The sequence below is a fragment of the Aedes albopictus genome, chromosome 1 (assembly GCF_035046485.1).
Source record: "Aedes albopictus strain Foshan chromosome 1, AalbF5, whole genome shotgun sequence".
Lineage (NCBI taxonomy): Eukaryota > Metazoa > Arthropoda > Insecta > Diptera > Culicidae > Aedes > Aedes albopictus.
This window is the reverse complement of record NC_085136.1, coordinates 7,971,170-7,990,367: the sequence shown is the minus strand read 5'-3', so window position 1 is coordinate 7,990,367 and position 19,198 is coordinate 7,971,170. Positions and strand designations below refer to the sequence as shown.

Below are 19,198 nucleotides of genomic sequence, written 5' to 3'. Positions count from 1 at the left end.
AGTGAATTCCTCTGGAATTCAGAGTGAATTCCTCTGGAATTCAGAGTGAATTCCTCTGGAATTTAGAGTGAATTCCTCTGGAATTCAGAGTGAATTCCTCTGGAATTCAGAGTGAATTCCTCTGGAATTCAGAGTGAATTCCTCTGGAATTCAGAGTGAATTCCTCTGGAATTCAGAGTGAATTCCTCTGGAATTCAGAGTGAATTCCTCTGGAATTCAGAGTGAATTCCTCTGGAATTCAGAGTGAATTCCTCTGGAATTCAGAGTGAATTCCTCTGGAATTCAGAGTGAATTCCTCTGGAATTCAGAGTGAATTCCTCTGGAATTCAGAGTGAATTCCTCTGGAATTCAGAGTGAATTCCTCTGGAATTTAGAGTGAATTCCTCTGGAATTCAAAGTGAATTCCTCTGGAATTTAGAGTGAATTCCTCTGGAATTCAGAGTGAATTCCTCTGGAATTCAGAGTGAATTCCTCTGGAATTCAGAGTGAATTCCTCTGGAATTCCTGGAGGAACCCATCGAGGAATCCGTGGAGAAATTTCTGGATGAGTCCCTGGAGGAAATCCTGGAGGAATCCCTGGAGGAAATCCTAAAGGAATCCCTGGAGGAATTTCTGGAGGAATCCATGGCGGAATCCCTGGAGGAATTCCTGGAGAAATCCCTGGAGGAATTGTCATGAAATTTATAGTGAATTTCTCGTGAAATTCGGAGTGAGTTTCTGAAGGGATTCAGAGTAATTTCCTCATGGAATTCAGAATGAATTGGTTATGAAATTCAGAAAAATTACCTCATAAAATTCAGAATGAATTCCTCATGAAATTGAAAGTGAATTCCTCATGGAAATAATAGTGAATTTCTCATGGAGTTTAGAGTGAATTCCAGGAGCTCAGAGAAAATACTTTGTGGAATTCATACTTAATTCCTCATGGAATTCAATAATAATTCCTTAAGGAATACAGAGTGAATTTCTTATAGAATTCCGAGTGAATTGCTTTTAAAATACAGAGAGAATTCATCATGAAATTCAAAATGAATTCCTCATGGAGTTCAGAGTGAATTATGAGTGAATGTCCCATGGAATTGAGGGTGAATTCCTCATGGAATTCTGATCGAATTCTTCATGGAATTCAGAGTGAATTCTTCATCGATTGTCGAATGATTTTCTCTAGGGATTTCAAAAGAATTATTTGGGAAATTCTGAATGAATCCCCTAAAAAATGAAAAAAAAAATCACACTGGAATGTATAATGAACTTCTCATGGCATTCTGAATGAATTCCTCATGGTATTCAGAATGAATGCCTCATGAAATTCAGAATGAATTCAGTGTAAATTCATCGTGGAATTTAGGGAGAATTTCCCTTGAAATTCTAGAGATTCACTCTGATGTATATCAATCATTCCTCTGGGAATTCCGAATGAAATCCTCTGGGAATTCCGAATGAATGCCTCTGGGAATTCCGAATGAATTCCTCTGGGAATTCCGAATGAATTCCTCTGGGAATTCCGAATGAATTCCTCTGGGAATTCCGAATGAATTCCTCTGGGAATTCCGAATGATTTCCTCTGGGAATTCCGAATGAATTCCTCTGGGAATTCCGAATGAATTCCTCTGGGAATTCCGAATGAATTCCTCTGGGAATTCCGAATGAATTCCTCTGGGAATTCCGAATGAATTCCTCTGGGAATTCCGAATGAATTCCTCTGGGAATTCCGAATGAATTCCTCTGGGAATTCCAAATGAATTCCTCTGGGAATTCCGAATGAATTCCTCGGGGAATTCCGAATGAATTCCTCGGGGAATTCCGAATGAATTCCTCGGGGAATTCCGAATGAATTCCTCGGGGAATTCCGAATGAATTCCTCGGGGAATTCCGAATGAATTCCTCGGGGAATTCCGAATGAATTCCTCGGGGAATTCCGAATGAATTCCTCGGGGAATTCCGAATGAATTCCTCTGGGAATTCCGAATGAATTCCTCTGGGAATTCCGAATGAATTCCTCTGGGAATTCCGGATGAATTTCTCTGGGAATCCCGTATGAATTCCGCTGGGAATTCCTCTAGGAATTCCGAATGAATTCCTCTGGGAATTCCGAATGAATTCTGAATGAATTCCTCTGGGAATTCCGAATAAATTCTCTGGGAATCCCGAATGAATTCCTCTAGGAATCCCGAATGAATTCCTCAGGGAATTCCAAATGAATTCCTCTGGGAATTCCAAATGAATTCCTCTGGGAATTCCAAATGAATTCCTCTGGGAATTCCAAATGAATTCCTCTGGGAATTCCGAATGAGTTCCTCTGGGAACTCCAAATGAATTCCTCTGGGAATTCCAAATGAATTCCTCTGGGAATTCCAAATGAATTCCTCTGGGAATTCCAAATGAATTCCTCTGGGAATTTCGAATGAATTCCTCTGGGAATCCTGAATGAATTCCTCGGGGAATCCTGAATGAATTCCTCTAGGAATTCCAAATGAATTTCTCTGGGAATTCCAAATGAACTCCTCTGGGAATTCCGAATGAGTTCCTCTGGGAACTCCGAATGAGTTCCTCTGGGAACTCCGAATGAATTCCTCTGGGAACTTCGAATGAATTCCTTTGGGAATTCCAAATGAATGCCTCTTGGAATTCCGAATGATATTCTCTGGGAATTCCGAATGAATTTCTCTGGGAATTCCGAATGAATTCCTCTGGGAATTCCGAATGAATTTCTCTGGGAATTCCGAATGAATTCCCCTGGGAATTCCGAATAAATTCCTCTGGGAATTCCCTCTAGGAATTCCGAATGAAGTCCTCTGGGAATTCCGAATGAATTCCTCTGGGAATTCCGGAATAATTCCTCTGGGAATTACGAATGATTTCCTCTGGGAATTCCGAATGATTTCCTCTGGGAATTCAGAATGATTTCCTCTGGGAATTTCGAATGAATTCCTCTGGGAATTCCGAATGAATTCCTCTGGGAATTCCGAATGAATTCCTCTGGGAATTCCGAATGAATTCCTCTGGGAATTCCGAATGAATTCCTCTGGGAATTCTGAATGAATTCCTCTTGAAATTCCGAATGAATTCCTCTGAGGATTCTGAATGAATTCCTCTGGAAATTCCGGATGAATTTCTCTGGGAATTGCAAATGAATTCCTCTGGGAATTTCGAATGAATTCCTCTGGGAATTCCGAATGATTTCCTCTGGGAATTCCGAAAGAATTCCTCTGGGAATTCCGAATGAATTCCTCTGGGAATTCCGAATGAATTCCTCTGGGAATTCCGAATGAATTCCTCTGGGAATTCCGAATGAATTCCTCTGGGAATTCCGAATGAATTCCTCTGGGAATTCCGAATGAATTCCTCTGGGAATTCCGAATGAATTCCTCTGGGAAATCCGAATGAATTCCTCTGGGAATTCCGAATGAATTCCTGTGGGAATTCCGAATGAATTCCTGTGGGAATTCCGAATGAATTCCTCTAGGAATTTCGAATGAATTCCTCATGGAATTCCGAATGAATTCCTCATGGAATTCCGAATGAATTCCTCATGGAATTCAGAATGAATTCCTCCCGAATATTTATTTTTTGCGAATCAGAATAGTCCAATTCTGATTGGAAACGGCCCCGCTCTAGTGTCAAAATTCTCGGACCGCGATGAATTCGGTTCATCGGTGGATAAGTCCATACAGAAAGACACTAACTGGGCCGATTCCAATCAGAACGTTGACGTGACGTCTCAGCTGGGACAAAGCCTGCCTTATCTTGACCACTTCTTCAGTTATTAACTAAGAATTTTATCTGGCAGGAAGATACCCTATCCCTAATGAAGTTAAAGCCCAACTTTATCAGCATGCTTAATGTTTCATATAGTTTTCGCAGAAGCTACACTGAAAAACGCTGATTTTAACTGAAATTCAAATATTCGTGTATAAATTCCACACTTCACTGTCATTTAATAATAATCCCACACTTTTCACAAAGCAGGCACTGATAAATGTGAATTGAAGATCTGTAGTTTCGACTGATTGGCACAAAAACCAATACGATTCTTTTCTTCAATCGACGTCACTGAATCTACATGCTTTTTTTCCTCCGGTCATCCATGACAGATTTATCACGTACAACACACATAACAGACCAACCAGAAAAAACGCGATACTAAAAATAATTCTTTACAACAGCAAATCTATGCTTCGACATTCAAGAACAGCAAGTTTGTTCATTTTTTGCGCTCTCCATTTTTCTCTCTGTTTGCCCTAGATTCACTCATTTGCGGACCGCACGCTCTCGCTAGACCAGACGCAGACAGATAGCACGTCAAAATCCGATTAGAAAATAAAGGCCTACAATTCTAATTGCATATGAGCAGTTGCGTTCCCTTTCCATGCTGATGTTGGATCAAATTTCCCATTATTTGAATGGATCCACCTGACAGACAACCTGCCAGAACGATTTCCTGCATGCGAACGTGTTCTGCGAAAATAGCATGCCATGAAATCGGGCACTGGATTAACCCCAAAATCGGTCGTCATCGCCGTCGCCTATGTACACAAAAACAATACACACGATTGTAAGCGCGGCGGCCTACTCTGATGATGGGCACGAGTTTTTCCTCTCCCGCACAATCAATCGCGTTTTTCTGAAAAGAAAAACAGCAGCAGAGCCTGCTGTGTGGTGGACTTTTCAGCAGGAACTGCACACCAACACCAAGGCAACCGCACGGCAGAAAAGAATCGAATCGAATCGACGCGACGATGGGGTGAAAGGCATGCTCGACTTTTCTCTCCCACCCGTCCGTGTTTGCTCTCTCTTACTGATAGGGGAGATCGGGGTAACTAGCACCTCCTAAAGAATGATACAATTTTAGTCATGAAACAAGTAAAACTCGTTAATGGTTTTTCATAAGGGCCTAATTGACTCTATCGTTTCGTTCTTTGTGTTATTAGTGAGACAGAAAGTTCAAATTGGGTTTTTAAATTATGAAAAAAGTATTCATTTTTTGATTTTATACAAAACAGCACCTTTTTCTGAGCCACTATGATTTTTTTCAGATTTTTAGAACTTTATTTTGATACCTAAAATCAAATTCAAAGAGATTTTTCGAAATCACCTTTTGACAGCTAGGCAACTGTTTGACAGCTCCGCCCAGTACAAAATGCATCGAGGGGTGATTCGACAAATTGCTCTCATACAAACTTCAAATTGATATTTAAATAGGTTCCCGGGCATCAAAATTGATGAAAATTTGGATTTCGGCTCAGTTTGCCATGCAGATTCAGAATATGGAATTATCTCAACACCGCTAAAAAAGCCAATTGCTATCGATTAGTGAAAAAATCTTTTTATCAAAGGGGATACTGGGTGGGTCATTTTACCCGATTCGCCCTATAGCAGCAGTGCTGTGAAGCCTAGTCTTGTCACACACAAGTGCCAACCCTTCCCCGCCACCTGTTCCGTCCAGAAACGCGAGAGTTATGCATGCATTCACAATTTTCATCTATTTTTCTTGGATTAGAAAATTTCCTTCTCTAATGAGTTTACTCCACTTATAAGAATTCTTCATGTATTAATCACTTCCGCCACAGTAATCATTTTCTTCTCTAGCACAAATATCGATCAGCACTAGCCATCAAATCGGAAAAATCAACCCAAATGGGAAAACTCGATTTTTACGCACTGACTGACACAGGTGCCTTTGCGCGAAAACCAAAGGAAAAACGCAGCAACCTTCGATTTTTCCGAACACAATCCGCGACACAATCGACCACCGTTCGCACGCACGGCCAGTAGCACTGAATCCGAGTTCCGAAACGATACGCGTCGTCAAGGCATCCGGATCGAGTCCCAGTTCGATTTAGTCACGGGTTCCTTCGACCAATCCGTTCGAAATTTTCCACTTTTCTTCCTGCTCCGTTGGTAAAAGTGTCCTGCTCGGTCGCTTGCTTCGATCTTTTCTATCTATGCTGTCCGTCGTCTATCCACACCAACAAACCCTATCTAAGCGAACGAGAGATTGCTTCGATTCAACACAGCACTCCGCGTTCATGTTGAGTTTGTGTGCGCGCCTTCGATGCTTTTCCACCGCATAGGTTTTCAGGGGTTGAGTGTGAGTGTAAATAAATCATGCTTGTGTGGCGTGATTTTCCTCATGGCGCTAGCGGGTGGTTCAACTGCAGTCAAATGTGAAAAACTCACCACAATTTAGGGGATGATATCGGTGAGTGGCGATAGGGTTGGCATCGCGCACTCTCGCACTTGAGTGTTTCACGTGCTCACAGGCAGATGGCTATTCGGTGTCAGTCCATTGAAGTGATCGATGTAAACAACAAAACAGTGTGAGCGCAGCAGGCGCAGATTCTACATTCAATCATGGCATTATTACATAAAAAATCTAGTGAAATACCGGAGGATGCCGTGAGATTAAACGAAAAGGATGCCTTGATCTACTTCATGAAACTGGTTGACGGTTGGCCGGATAAGTGGGAAATGTGAGTGTTCTGAATAGGACAGATCGGTGAAGTACTAGATTTGTAGTAATGAGCTGAATTTTAGTATGGTGAGAAGGTCAATTCTCCGTTTCTGCAAGGAAATTGTACAAAAAGCGTGGGTATTATGATTCGTTGCCTAATTTGATGCTGTTTGAGCAAAACTTTGGGCAAAGGTGTTGTTGTTTTCTCCATTTCTTGCAACATAAACAATAGTTATCCAATGTTTTGCTCAAACAGTATCAATTCAGCCAAGGAATTATAATACCCACGCTTTTTGTACCATTTCATTGCAGAAACAGAGATCTGACCTTCTCACCATACTAAAATTCAGCTCATTACTACAAATCTAGTACTACACCGAACGTGCCCCATTGTTTCTGTTTCATTACTCGCTAAAACCCTTCAATCCCTTTCAGATGGCCCTTGGCGTTCACCCCTGGAATTCTGGGAGCATCGACGGTCATGTCCAGCATCTACATCAATACTCACTACCGAGGGAAGCTCAAGCTGGGCACCTACGGGCGCCTGTCCAGTTACATCCCGGCAGTGATACTGCCGGCCCTAATGACCACATTTTTTCACAAATTCTACGTGGTACCGGAAGTGGTGCTCAACACACGCCAGTGTCCGGTTTGTGTTCAAACCAAGGCTGGACTGCTGCAGGCAGGGTTCAGCACCGCTTACCCGATGCTGCTAGCCCCGATGTCTGCCTTCATGGTATTCTGTCGGCGTTTGCCTCAAATCCAAGTCAGCCATGACATTTCATATCTCTTGCTTTTCAGTTCGCCACGCGACATTTCACCTACCGGTTGCCATCGATTACCGAACACCCGCGGGAAGTCGCCAAACTGTACAAGAAACTGTCCAGTCCGATTATGATGCCGGTGATTGCCCTGCTGGCTTTCAACATGATGACGTCGATGTTCCTTACGGGCAAAGAGATTCAGACTGTGTACGACATTAACCTGAAACTGCAGGAAAAGGAGCAGGTGGAAGAGTTGGAGGAATGATGGAAGAAGTACTCATAGGTTGAGATGTAATTTTGTAGATAAATGTTGAATAGAAATAAAATGATAAACATTTACCATAGTATTTTACATTGACCAAAGGTTTCTAGGATTCGTTTTTTATAGTGAGGGTTGTTGGATCAGTTTGGCCAAAAGTTTATCATTGGTAATACAGCCCAACTGAACTTGTTCAAAAATCAACCATAAGTACAGATTAGCTGATTCATAGTTTAGTTCAGTGCATAAATTTTGTTCAGTGCACCAGAAAGTGCATTCAATTGGACAAGGTGAACCAAAGCAATCGGATTACTGCGTCGGAAACATTTCCATGAACTTATCCACGATGACGTCACATGCCAACTGACAGCATGCTGTGAAACGGTAACTGCGGGCCGTGTTTACTAAAATCACTGCTCACATCTTGCATCCGGCGAGATCCGGTGAACATTCAGTGAACTTTCGGTCGCTGGATGTTCATGAATATGTCATTTTTTAAACAGTGCCCGCAGTTACAGATGAAAAGAAGAAGCAATCCTGAGGAAAAAGAAGACCGTGGATAAGTCCATAGTAGTTTCTTGTCTGAATCGCTTATAAAAGCGTTTTTCTTCGATCGCAGTACGTAGTTGCGAAGAAATGACAATCCAAATTGCAGTCTATATAAAGTTTCTGCCAAAAAACGGTCAAGAAATTTCTTGAACGATTCCTTTTGAATAGGAAACTGTGTTTCACATGTCTCTGGCTACGAATAATTGGGTTTTAGTGCCACTATCTGGCAGAGATGTTATGAAAGAAAGATGTCTGCAATTATTTTCACTGAATTTAACATTAGAAACCCTAGTTAATCTACCTAGCGGTGATGGCGCCTTTCTCGTGCCTTCGAAAACACATTTCAACACAACTGACATGTTGATGAATATCTCACTTTCAAACGTTTAATAGAAATGGCATCAGAGATCATATCGTTTATCTAGCTTTTGATGTTTAAGCCTCTTGAAAAAACAGCCGCATTTTTTTAATTTTGAGCCGCCATTTTGGATTTAAGTCCGGCAGCTTGGAAATTCTGGTCGACATTTTTGGACTCCAGACTACTTCCCCATATCAAATACACTCATATTGTACGGTTTTAGAGCCTACACCTCCATTAAACAGTCGCCATATTCAAGTTCATACCGCCATCTTGAATTTTGAGACGCCATCTTGAATATTTAAGTCGCCATCTTGGATATTTTAATCATCATTTTTGGACTCCAGACATCTTCCCAATGCCAGATATACCCATAGTGCATGGTTTTAGAGCCAAAAACTCCATTAAACATAAGCTATTTTGAATTTTGAGCTTCCATCTTGGGTTTTAGACCGCCATCTGGGACCCAAGTAACACACATGTTATATAAAAGTTACGACAGCGCAAGTTTTGGTTGTATAGAAGTTTATTTTACGTTATTTCAACACAATGTTAGGATTACGTAAAATAAACTTCTATACAACCAAAACTTGCGCTGTCGTAACTCTATTATAACATGTGTGTTGCTTGGGGATATTCTGGTTGTCATTTTTGGAGTCCAGACTTCTTTCCCATATCAAATATACCCATATTGCATGGTTTCAGATCTTAAAACTCCATTAAGCAGTCGCCATTTTGAATTTTGAGACGCCATCTTGGATATTTTGGTCGCCATTTTTGGAGTCCACACCACTTCCCCATACCAAATACATATACCCAGATTTCCACCCAGGCCATAAAACTCCATTAAAAAGTCGCCATCTTGAATTTGGAGCCGCCATCTTGCAATTTAAACCGCCATCTTGGATATTCTGGTTTCCATTTTTGGACTCCGGACATCTTCCTCATACCAAATATACCCATATTGCATGGTTTTAGAGCCCTCAACTCTATTGATCAGCCGCCATTTTGAATTTGGAGCCGCCATCTTGAATATTAAGCTGCCATCTAGAGTTTTGGGTCGACATCGTGGAATTTCTGATCTCCAGTGTTCATTATCGAATAAAATTCATCAACCATACTAAAGGTTACAAAAATCGTCGCAATTTGATGTGTCGCATGATGGGGCTTGGTTCAGTTTTATATACGGCCAGTTCCACCGGTGCTGATCCGGATCACTGAAATGGGCAATAACTCCGGAACGTCTCAACCGATCTGAACCATTTTTAATAGCAAACAATGCGGTGAAAAAAGATTTTGACCTTTTCCGGCTTCGTGCCGATACCTTCCACCATGTTCTGTTGCACGAGTTTCGAGAGGGCTTGCTGGTTGTCCTAGCACAGATCGTTCACTCCTGTTTGACACACATTCGCTAATGGCTTGTTCAACTTGATTTACAGCTAATACAGACTTCCTTTTACGTACTCTGTAGCGATGACCGCGTTTTCCTTCATCAAAGTAGCATCTTTACCGCTAAACAACACTGAGATTCCAGTTTCGGTCAGTTTCTTGACCGACATCAGGTTATCTCTTAAGTCCGGTATGTACAGCACATCATTGACCTTCATTCATTCACGCCTCTGTTACTGACTCCTTCGATTATACATTTCTTCCGAGCTTCCAAGGTCTCACCGTCTTTGGCCACGTTGAATATGACGGGGCTTGACAACTTGTTCATCGTCGAAAAAAACACCGGCATTCGTTCACAAGATGGTCGCTTGACCTGGAATCTAATTTGAAAACCATCCATCACGGCGTCGAGAGTCTGTTGCGCGACCGGCCATAAAACTTACCGCCTTGATCTTTGATCCAGCAGCCGCATTTGCTTCGCTGTGGTCCTTCTTCATGTGCCCGCACCTATGACACTTGCCGTTGAATTTCTTCAAGGTGGTCCTTTCATTTTCTGCAACGAACGCATTCGGCTTCTCATTCGTAACATCTTGATGTCTGTCGAGCTGCTTCACTTCTTCGCCCAGAAGCCGTTACTTCACTATATCTAACGTCAAATCACCAACGCGGAGATTATCCAGAGCAGTTATTAACGGGTCGTATCCGAGTCATAGAGTCCCGGACAGGATCACCACCATATCCGGTTCCTTTAGCTCTGCTCCTGCCACCCGTAGCTCTCGGATCAGGTCATCGAAACACACCAGATGGTTCCGCATGGATTCTCATTCCTTCATCTCCAAACGCCCGAGTTGCTTCAGTTTCGCTGTCCGTTTGTCTCGAACGATCTCTAGACAATCATCTCGTAGAAAACCAATCAGCATCGACTTTACCTTCTTGTCCGCCTCGTTGAACTTTGCTTTTTCCGCAGTCACTTTCGGGGAATCTTCAGTTGTTAAGGTATGCTCCAGTCCCATAGTGTCCAGGTTCATTCGCACACTAAAACTCCAGTTATGGAACCCTGGACCTCCGTGGAATTGAGGAATGCCTTGCACGTGCACCGAATCCTTACTGGTCGAGCCCATAACCTCTTAAAATGGGATACCGTTGGGATAAGCATTAACGGAAACAGTTTGAAACGCGTGTGTCTTCAACTGAGGTTCTATGGGCTGGTGCGGAACGCAAAAATTGCTACAGAAGCTACGAGCACAGTGGATCTACCCGGAATATTGCGCTGTTACGGAGGCTGATCGGAATTTGATCTGCCAGACGACTCAAGAGTATGTAAACGAACTGTTGACGACGAGTCCCCAGTTTTCTGAGGTCGGATTTCAAGTTGACGATACTGAGCTGGCAAGTTTGCTGGTGAAAGAGCTACCGAAACAGTTTGAACTGATGAAGCAGGATTGGAGTCATCGGGTATGAAGCTTACGGCGATCGTTGTCAAAGCAAAAATCCAGCAGGATGATGGGGCGTTCTACAGCAATCCGAACAAGCTACAGAAAGCGTCTGTCGTTGCCAAGGGTGCCGTCAATCAGGTCGAGCGGACATTCGAGGTACGTCATGTGAAATCACCATGAGTAATGTTCCATGTGTTCCAGATTTAGCCGTGAATCTATTATCTGTGAGCAAAATTTCCAAGAGAGAGTACCAGGTCACTTTTCAAGTCAGAACGAGCAATGTTTATAGGCGAATACGAAGGCATACAGAGTCTACAACTGCATGACTCAAGACGTAGCAGTCAGCCGTGACGTGATCTTTCTGGATGATGTACGAGTTGCTCGAATCGAAGTTAGCCCTCGAATCGAAGTAGCACCTTTCGAAACGATTGTGCAGAACGAGGTTGCAGAGGAGGAGCTCGAAGACGGTGAAGAGGATGACCGAACGGCAGAGAAGAGGTGAAGAGGTGCCGATCTACAAGCTGCTGCGTTTCCTCCACAGGACCCACATCAGCTGGTAAGGCGCAGTGTGAGGGAGCACGTAACCCCAGGAAAGCATCAAGATTTTCATTTGGGCGTCAGTGTTCTACCTCATGGTACTTTCCAATCTCCTCAGTTATGCGATACGAATGGCGATGGCGAGCCACAGACGGTCTAAAAAGCGATTTCGTTCAAGAAAAACGATCGTTGGAAAGGTGCAATGGTGTGTAGAAGTATTGAGCGTGGATGAACAACCAAACCTGGGAGCTAACCGATCAGCCAGAAGGAAGGAAAGCACTCCGCTGCATGTGGATGTAGGTATAAGATGAAGACGAACCCAGATGGATCCACTGAAAGTTACAAGGCCCGTAAGCAAATGCTATTTTCAAGTGAAGGGTGTCGACTATGAAGTACTCTCAACTCCGGAATACCACTATCCGCTATCTGAAGTCGTTAGTCACTAGTCTGGACCCTGAAGATACACCAGATGGATGCAGTGACCGCGTTTCTGTAAGGTGAACTAGGAGAGGAAGCCATACACTTACATGCAACAGTCGGATGGTTTCGTCGACTCCCGATGTCCGAGAAACATCTGCAAGTTGAAACGAGTGTTATACGGATTGGAACAGGGCTGCAGAATCTGGAACTAGATACTTATTGGATAGCTAAACATCCTGATTGTGGTCGTGTATGTCGACGACCTTCTGATAGCCAGTACTGGGTCAACGAATATAAGAAGTAAGGGGCTGTCCATTGATTACGTAAGGGTTTATGGGGGGAGGGGGGGTCTGAGAGATCTTACGCGCCATACAATTTTTTTTGGGTTCTCATACAAGAAATCTTACAAGGGGGGGAGGGGGTGTCGGAAAGTCGCTAAAATTCCCTTACGTAATTAATGGACAGCCCCTAACTGGCAGAGGAGTTGTTGATGAAGGACTTCGGATTAGCCAACAAAGTCCTTGGAATCCGAGTCATTTTGTGAAGCAGTTGTTAGAACGTTTCGGCAGCTCGTAGCGACCCGGGGTGGACTCCAACCAAAGGAAGGATGATAAAGCACCCAGTACCGCTGAAGAAAATTAATTCGGAATTCCTAAAGGAACTCATTCGGAATTCCCAGAGGAATTCTTCGGAATTCCCAGAGGAATTCTTCGGAATTCGCAGAGGAGTTCTTCGGAATTCCCAGAGGAATTCTTCGGAATTCCCAGAGGAATTCTTCGGAATTCCCAGAGGAATTCTTCGGAATTCCCAGAGGAATTCTTCGGAATTCCCAGAGGAATTCTTCGGAATTCCCAGAGGAATTCTTCGGAATTCGCAGAGGAATTCTTCGGAATTCGCAGAGGAATTCTTCGGAATTCCCAGAGGAATTCTTCAGAATTCCCAAAGGAATTCTTCGGGATTCCCAGAGGAATTCTTCGGAATTCCCAGAGGAATTCTTCGGAATTCCCAGAGGAATTCCTAGAGGAATTCCCAGAGGAATTCCTAGAGGAATTCCCAGAGGAATTCCTAGAGGAATTCATTCGGAATTGCTACAATTCATTCGGAATTGCTAGAATTCATTCGGAATTCCTAGAGGAATTCATTCGGAATTCCTAGTGGAATTCATTCGGTATTCCTAGAGGAATTCATTCGGAATTCCTAGTGGAATTCATTCGGTATTCCTAGAGGACTTCATTCGGAATTCCTAGAGGAATTCTTCGGAATTCCTTAAGGAATTCATTCTGTATTCCTAGAGGAATTCATTCGGAATTCCCAAAGGATTTCATTCGGAATTACCAGAGGAATTCCTCGGAATTCTTCGGAATTCCCAGAGGAATTCTTCGGAATTCCCAGAGGAATTCTTCGGAATTTCCAGAGGAATTCTTCGGAATTCCCAGAGGAATTCTTCGGAATTCCCAGAGGAATTCTTCGGAATTCCCAGAGGAATTCATTCGGAATTCCTAGAGGAGTTCAGTCGGAATTCCTAGAGGATTTCATTCGGAATTCCTAGAGGAATTCTTCGGAATTCCCAGAGGATTTCAATCGGAGTTCCTAGAAGAATTCATTCGGAATTCCCTGAGGAATTCATTTGAAATACTTCGGAATTCCCAGAGGAATTCTTCGGAATTCCCAGAAGAATTCTTCGGAATTCCCAGAGGAATTCTTCGGAATATTCATTCGGAATTCTTTGGCATTTCCAGAGGAATTCTTCGGAATTCCCAGAGGAATTCTTCGGAATTTCCAGAGAATTCTTCGGAATTTCCAGAGGAATTCTTTGGAATTCCTAGAGGAATTCATTCGGAATTCCTAGAGGAATTCATTCGGAATTCCTAGAGGAATTCATTCGGAATTCCTAGAGGAATTCATTCGGAATTCCTAGAGGAATTCATTCGGAATTCCTTGAGGAATTCTTCGGAATTCCTAGAGGAATTCTTCGGAATTCCTAGAGGAATTCTTCGGAATTCCTAGAGGAATTCTTCGGAATTCCTAGAGGAATTCTTCGGAATTCCTAGAGGAATTCTTCGGAATTCCTAGAGGAATTCTTCGGAATTCCTAGAGGAATTCTTCGGAATTCCTAGAGGAATTCTTCGGAATTCCTAGAGGAATTCTTCGGAATTCCTAGAGGAATTCTTCGGAATTCCTAGAGGAATTCTTCGGAATTCCTAGAGGAATTCTTCGGAATTCCTAGAGGAATTCTTCGGAATTCCTAGAGGAATTCTTCGGAATTCCTAGAGGAATTCTTCGGAATTCCTAGAGGAATTCTTCGGAATTCCTAGAGGAATTCTTCGGAATTCCTAGAGGAATTCTTCGGAATTCATTCGGAATTCCTGGAGGAATTCATTCGGAATTCCTGGAGGAATTCATTCGGAATTCCTGGATGAATTCATTCGGAATTCCTGGAGGAATTCATTCAGCATTCCTGGAGGAATTCATTCGGAATTCCTGGAGGAATTCATTCGGAATTCCTGGAGGAATTCATTCGGAATTCCTGGAGGAATTCATTCGGAATTCCTGGAGGAATTCATTCGGAATTCCTGGAGGAATTCATTCGGAATTCCTGGAGGAATTCATTCGGAATTCCTGGAGGAATTCATTCGGAATTCCTGGAGGAATTCATTCGGAATTCCTGGAGGAATTCATTCGGAATTCCTGGAGGAATTCATTCGGAATTCCTGGAGGAATTCATTCGGAATTCCTGGAGGAATTCATTCGGAATTCCTGGAGGAATTCATTCGGAATTCCTGGAGGAATTCATTCGGAATTCCTGGAGGAATTCATTCGGAATTCCTGGAGGAATTCATTCGGAATTCCTAGAGGAATTCATTCGGAATTCCTGGAGGAATTCATTCGGAATTCCTGGAGGAATTCATTAGGAATTCCTGGAGGAATTCATTCGGAATTCCTGGAGGAATTCATTCGGAATTCCTGGAGGAATTCATTCGGAATTCCTGGAGAAATTCATTCGGAATTCCTGGAGGAATTCATTCGGAATTCCTGGAGGAATTCATTCGGAATTCCTGGAGGAATTCATTCGGAATTCCTGGAGGAATTCATTCGGAATTCCTGGAGGAATTCATTCGGAATTCCTGGAGGAATTCATTCGGAATTCCTGGAGGAATTCATTCGGAATTCCTGGAGGAATTCATTCGGAATTCCTGGAGGAATTCATTCGAAATTCCTGGAGGAATTCATTCGGAATTTCTGGAGGAATTCATTCGGAATTCCTGGAGGAATTCATTCGAAATTCCTGGAGGAATTCATTCGGAATTCCTGGAGGAATTCATTCGGAATTCCTGAAGGAATTCATTCGGAATTCCTGGAGGAATTCATTCGGAATTCCTGGAGGAATTCATTCGGAATTCCTGGAGGAATTCATTCGGAATCCCTGGAGGAATTCATTCGGAATTCCTAGAGGAATTCATTCGGAATTCCTGGAGGAATTCATTCGAAATTCCTGGAGGAATTCATTCGGAATTCCTGGAGGAATTCATTCGGAATTCCTGGAGGAATTCATTCGGAATTCCTGGAGGAATTCATTCGGAATTCATTCGGAATTCCTGGAGGAATTCATTCGGAATTCCTAGAGGAATTCATTCGGAATTCCTGGAGGAATTCATTCGGAATTCCTGGAGGAATTCATTCGGAATTCCTGGAGGAATTCATTCGGAATTCCTGGAGGAATTCATTCGGAATTCCTGGAGGAATTCATTCGGAATTCCTGGAGGAATTCATTCGGAATTCCTGGAGGAATTCATTCGGAATTCCTGGAGGAATTCATTCGGAATTCCTGGAGGAATTCATTCGGAATTCCTGGAGGAATTCATTCGGAATTCCTGGAGGAATTCATTCGGAATTCCTGGAGGAATTCATTCGGAATTCCTGGAGGAATTCATTCGGAATTCCTGGAGGAATTCATTCGGAATTCCTGGAGGAATTCATTCGGAATTCCTGGAAGAATTCATTCGGAATTCCTGGAGGAATTCATTCGGAATTCATTCGGAATTCCTGGAGGAATTCATTCGGAATTCCTAGAGGAATTCATTCGGAATTCCTGGAGGAATTCATTCGGAATTCCTGGAGGAATTCATTCGGAATTCCTGGAGGAATTCATTCGGAATTCCTGGAGGAATTCATTCGGAATTCCTGGAGGAATTCATTCGGAATTCCTGGAGGAATTCATTCGGAATTCCTGGAGGAATTCATTCGGAATTCCTGGAGGAATTCATTCGGAATTCCTGGAGGAATTCATTCGGAATTCCTGGAGGAATTCATTCGAAATTCCTGGAGGAATTCATTCGGAATTCCTAGAGGAATATATTCGGAATTTTACTCTGATTTACATGACAAATGCACTCTGATTTTCATCAGGAATTGATTCTAGTTTCCATGAGGAATTCACTGTGTGTGTTCTAGATTGCAGGATCACGATTTTCTAATAAATATCTATATCAAGCTAAAAAGTCGACAGAACATTATTTTCCGGGCTACTATGATGCGCTTTCCTTGAATATTCACGGATGAACGACAAACATTCTTCCAGGAGAGTCGACATCGATGGATATAATATAGAATTTTCAGCATTTTAAACGTCCATTTTGAAACTCTTACGCCGAATTTCCTTCGCCTCGCAGGCGAAAATTTTCCACAGCATCCAAGTGCAATTCGCTCTGCATCCCACGCAACGACGAAAGAGCCGTGCACGTTTCACGACGACGCCAGACGTCGGAGAGCTGCATTTTCGCCCTGCAGCATCCCAAGAAGTTCTATCTTCGCCGACCGACGACACTTTAGTGCACACGACAGGCGACACGCACACCTCTTTTTCCTCTCGTTCGGTTTTTATTTTGATATTTGATTTCCCGTCTGAAATTTTCCCTTCTAAAATCTATCTGTCTGTCTTTTCTCTGTCCGCAAGACCATTTCTTCGAAAAATAAGAAACGATCAGTGTAGTAGGCTGTGGTGATCGAAAATGGAAAATCGGTGAAATCCAGGACGGGTTCGGTCCAAGTGAGCCACAGTGTTTGTTGTTGGTGTTAGAAAAGAGGGGGGAGGCCCTTTGAGTTGTCACACAGTGCGTGCAAATCGGAGGAACAAGAACAAACTCCAACAGCAGTAGGCTGTGCTACCCCGATGGTGTTCATCCAATGTGTGCTGTGATTAATGTGTCTAGACTGTGAAGTTTTTTAAGTTTTCGGTAGATTTTTGTTCCGTTGTTAAACGTTACCAGGTAGCCTTATGTGATTAGTCTGAATTCGCTGTGTCGTTGTGCCCCGTGTAGGGAAAATCCAATTTTTCTCAAGGATTTTCCTCTTTTTTGCGTTGATCCTTGGATAGTGTCAGTGGTTGATTTATTGTGTTAGATATCGAGAAAATTCCTGCCGAGCCAGACCAGAACCGAGTACGTAAACATCCGAGGAGGCTGGGTGGGATGGTTAGTCTGTTATCAGTTCTTATCAACAACTTTGTCGAGGGGCGAGCCAATGCGCTCGAGAAAAGCGGGTGGTTGTTTTGTTGAAAAGAAAATTCATCGCAGCGCTCTAGCTCTGGTGTGATTACGAAAGAGGCCCAGATTTTTCCTCTCTCTCGTGTGCGCCCGCCTTCCACGCAAACTTCAGCCCCCTTTCTAGCGCTGGGGGGTGCACTCTGTCTGTCTGTCTGTGCAGTGTGTGCAGTAACGCAAGGCAACCATGCGCTTTTGACAGGGTTCTTCGATCCATTCCCTTTCTAGGCGCATTTGAAAAATTAGGAAAATTTAGACGCGAAAAACCACCTTAAAATCATGCGTCCGATCGGATGTACACAAAATCGAATGTAAACAGAACCGGTCGCAGTTGGCCGCGGGATCTCCCGTGTGATGACGACGACGACGATCAACATGTTGTATCAAAACATACAAAATACTTAGTTTCGTGCCAAGAATTTTCTAAAAGACGCTTTCTTCGAGCCAAATCGAAACAGCGAAAAAAAAAGAAGGAAGACATGAAGCAGCAAAGTTTCGCAGAATCATGGACTGCTGTGTTGTCGACGCGTCGACGTCATCGATGTCGCGTGTAGGTACTCCCGTGTGCGGTCTAGTTGGCACTGACTGGGACTGAGACCGAATGTCTGGGACTGCTGAGGTTTCGGCAGGCCGCGCCGGGCTCTTCAAGAGTTTGGCTCGAAAATAGACACTTTCGCTGTCGGCGCGGTACGGTTTTTGGCCTACCTGCATAGCAGCAGCAGCATGCTGCAGTTCCTGAGCCAAGAGAGTCAACGCCAAAAGTAGTATGGTAACAACCAACCATCCGAACCGGTAGCAAGCAGCATCTGATCTGAGCCAGCAGAGCCGTTCGGTCGGTGGTAGTAGCCGAGCGTAGTACTATTTTAGAACTTTGCCAAGACTCAAGTGTGTTATCATGAATGAATGAATGAAAAGTCTGGCTGCTGAGGTGATGATTGGTTGTAAAGGAGCGCCAGAGGCTGGGGAGTTGCAAGAGAGGCGAGGTAAAGGTTGGGACGTTGGCCAGGAAATAAGAGGAATGTCATGAATGAAAGTGATTTGGCTCGTTCTGAGGGAAATGTTCTGGATTCTTTAGTAGACGATACAGTGTTGCTTGGCGTGCGATGGAGATGATGCATTTAATGGGGTTATTGGCTCATTGAGGTAAACGGGAGGAAATTGGTTTTAATGTACCAAACATTTGTTAAAATGTCAAACAGGTGACTTTTGTGGATTTGGACGGTTGACCAATTACTAGATGTCATACGTCGTCAAATCTACATGAATGATATAAGAATCTACAGATGAAACCTGAAATATTTATATATTTTTGTATTTATGCTTCTCAATAGTTTCGAAAGATGTACTTATTGTCACCGGGCGTTGAAGCAGTGCATCTTCTTTATCTTCGTAGCACATCTGTACTGCTCAATATTCGTTAAAGAACTGATCGCACATTTTAACTTTCTGACATTTATCACGAAGCAAAGCCGTCTATGATGATTTTTGAAGC

General features: G+C 43.1%; 2 protein-coding genes across 8 annotated transcripts in view; both read left to right on the top strand.

Annotated features, from left to right (window-relative positions):
• Positions 1-6,236: 6,236 nt before the first annotated feature.
• On the top strand, positions 6,237-7,557 carry LOC109413249 (uncharacterized). Its single transcript, XM_019686983.3, has 3 exons — positions 6,237-6,473; positions 6,890-7,190; positions 7,256-7,557. The coding sequence occupies exons 1-3, from the start codon at positions 6,355-6,357 to the stop codon at positions 7,481-7,483; spliced, it is 648 nt and encodes a 215-aa protein (XP_019542528.3). The 5' UTR covers positions 6,237-6,354; the 3' UTR covers positions 7,484-7,557.
• Positions 7,558-16,974: 9,417 nt separating this feature from the next.
• Positions 16,975-19,198, top strand: part of LOC109424927 (nuclear factor 1) — a 55,715-nt gene continuing 53,491 nt past the window's right edge. Inside the window, exons 1-2 of one of the 7 annotated variants that reach the window (XM_062843240.1) lie at positions 16,976-17,433; positions 17,541-17,637. In XM_062843240.1, the coding sequence (XP_062699224.1) occupies positions 17,635-17,637 (3 nt within the window). In that variant the 5' untranslated portion in view covers positions 16,976-17,433; positions 17,541-17,634. Of the gene's footprint in view, positions 17,638-19,198 lie in introns of all 7 variants that reach the window. The other 6 variants (XM_062843251.1, XM_062843245.1, XM_062843258.1 and 3 more) reach the window with 6 other exon arrangements.

Coding starts and splice junctions, on each gene's coding strand:
- LOC109413249 (XM_019686983.3), top strand. CDS start 6,355: ATGGCATTATTACATAAAAAATCTAGTGAAATACCGGAGGATGCCGTG. Junction 6,474..6,889: donor TGGCCGGATAAGTGGGAAAT/GTGAGTGTTCTG, acceptor AATCCCTTTCAG/ATGGCCCTTGGCGTTCACCC. Junction 7,191..7,255: donor CCCCGATGTCTGCCTTCATG/GTATTCTGTCGG, acceptor CTTGCTTTTCAG/TTCGCCACGCGACATTTCAC.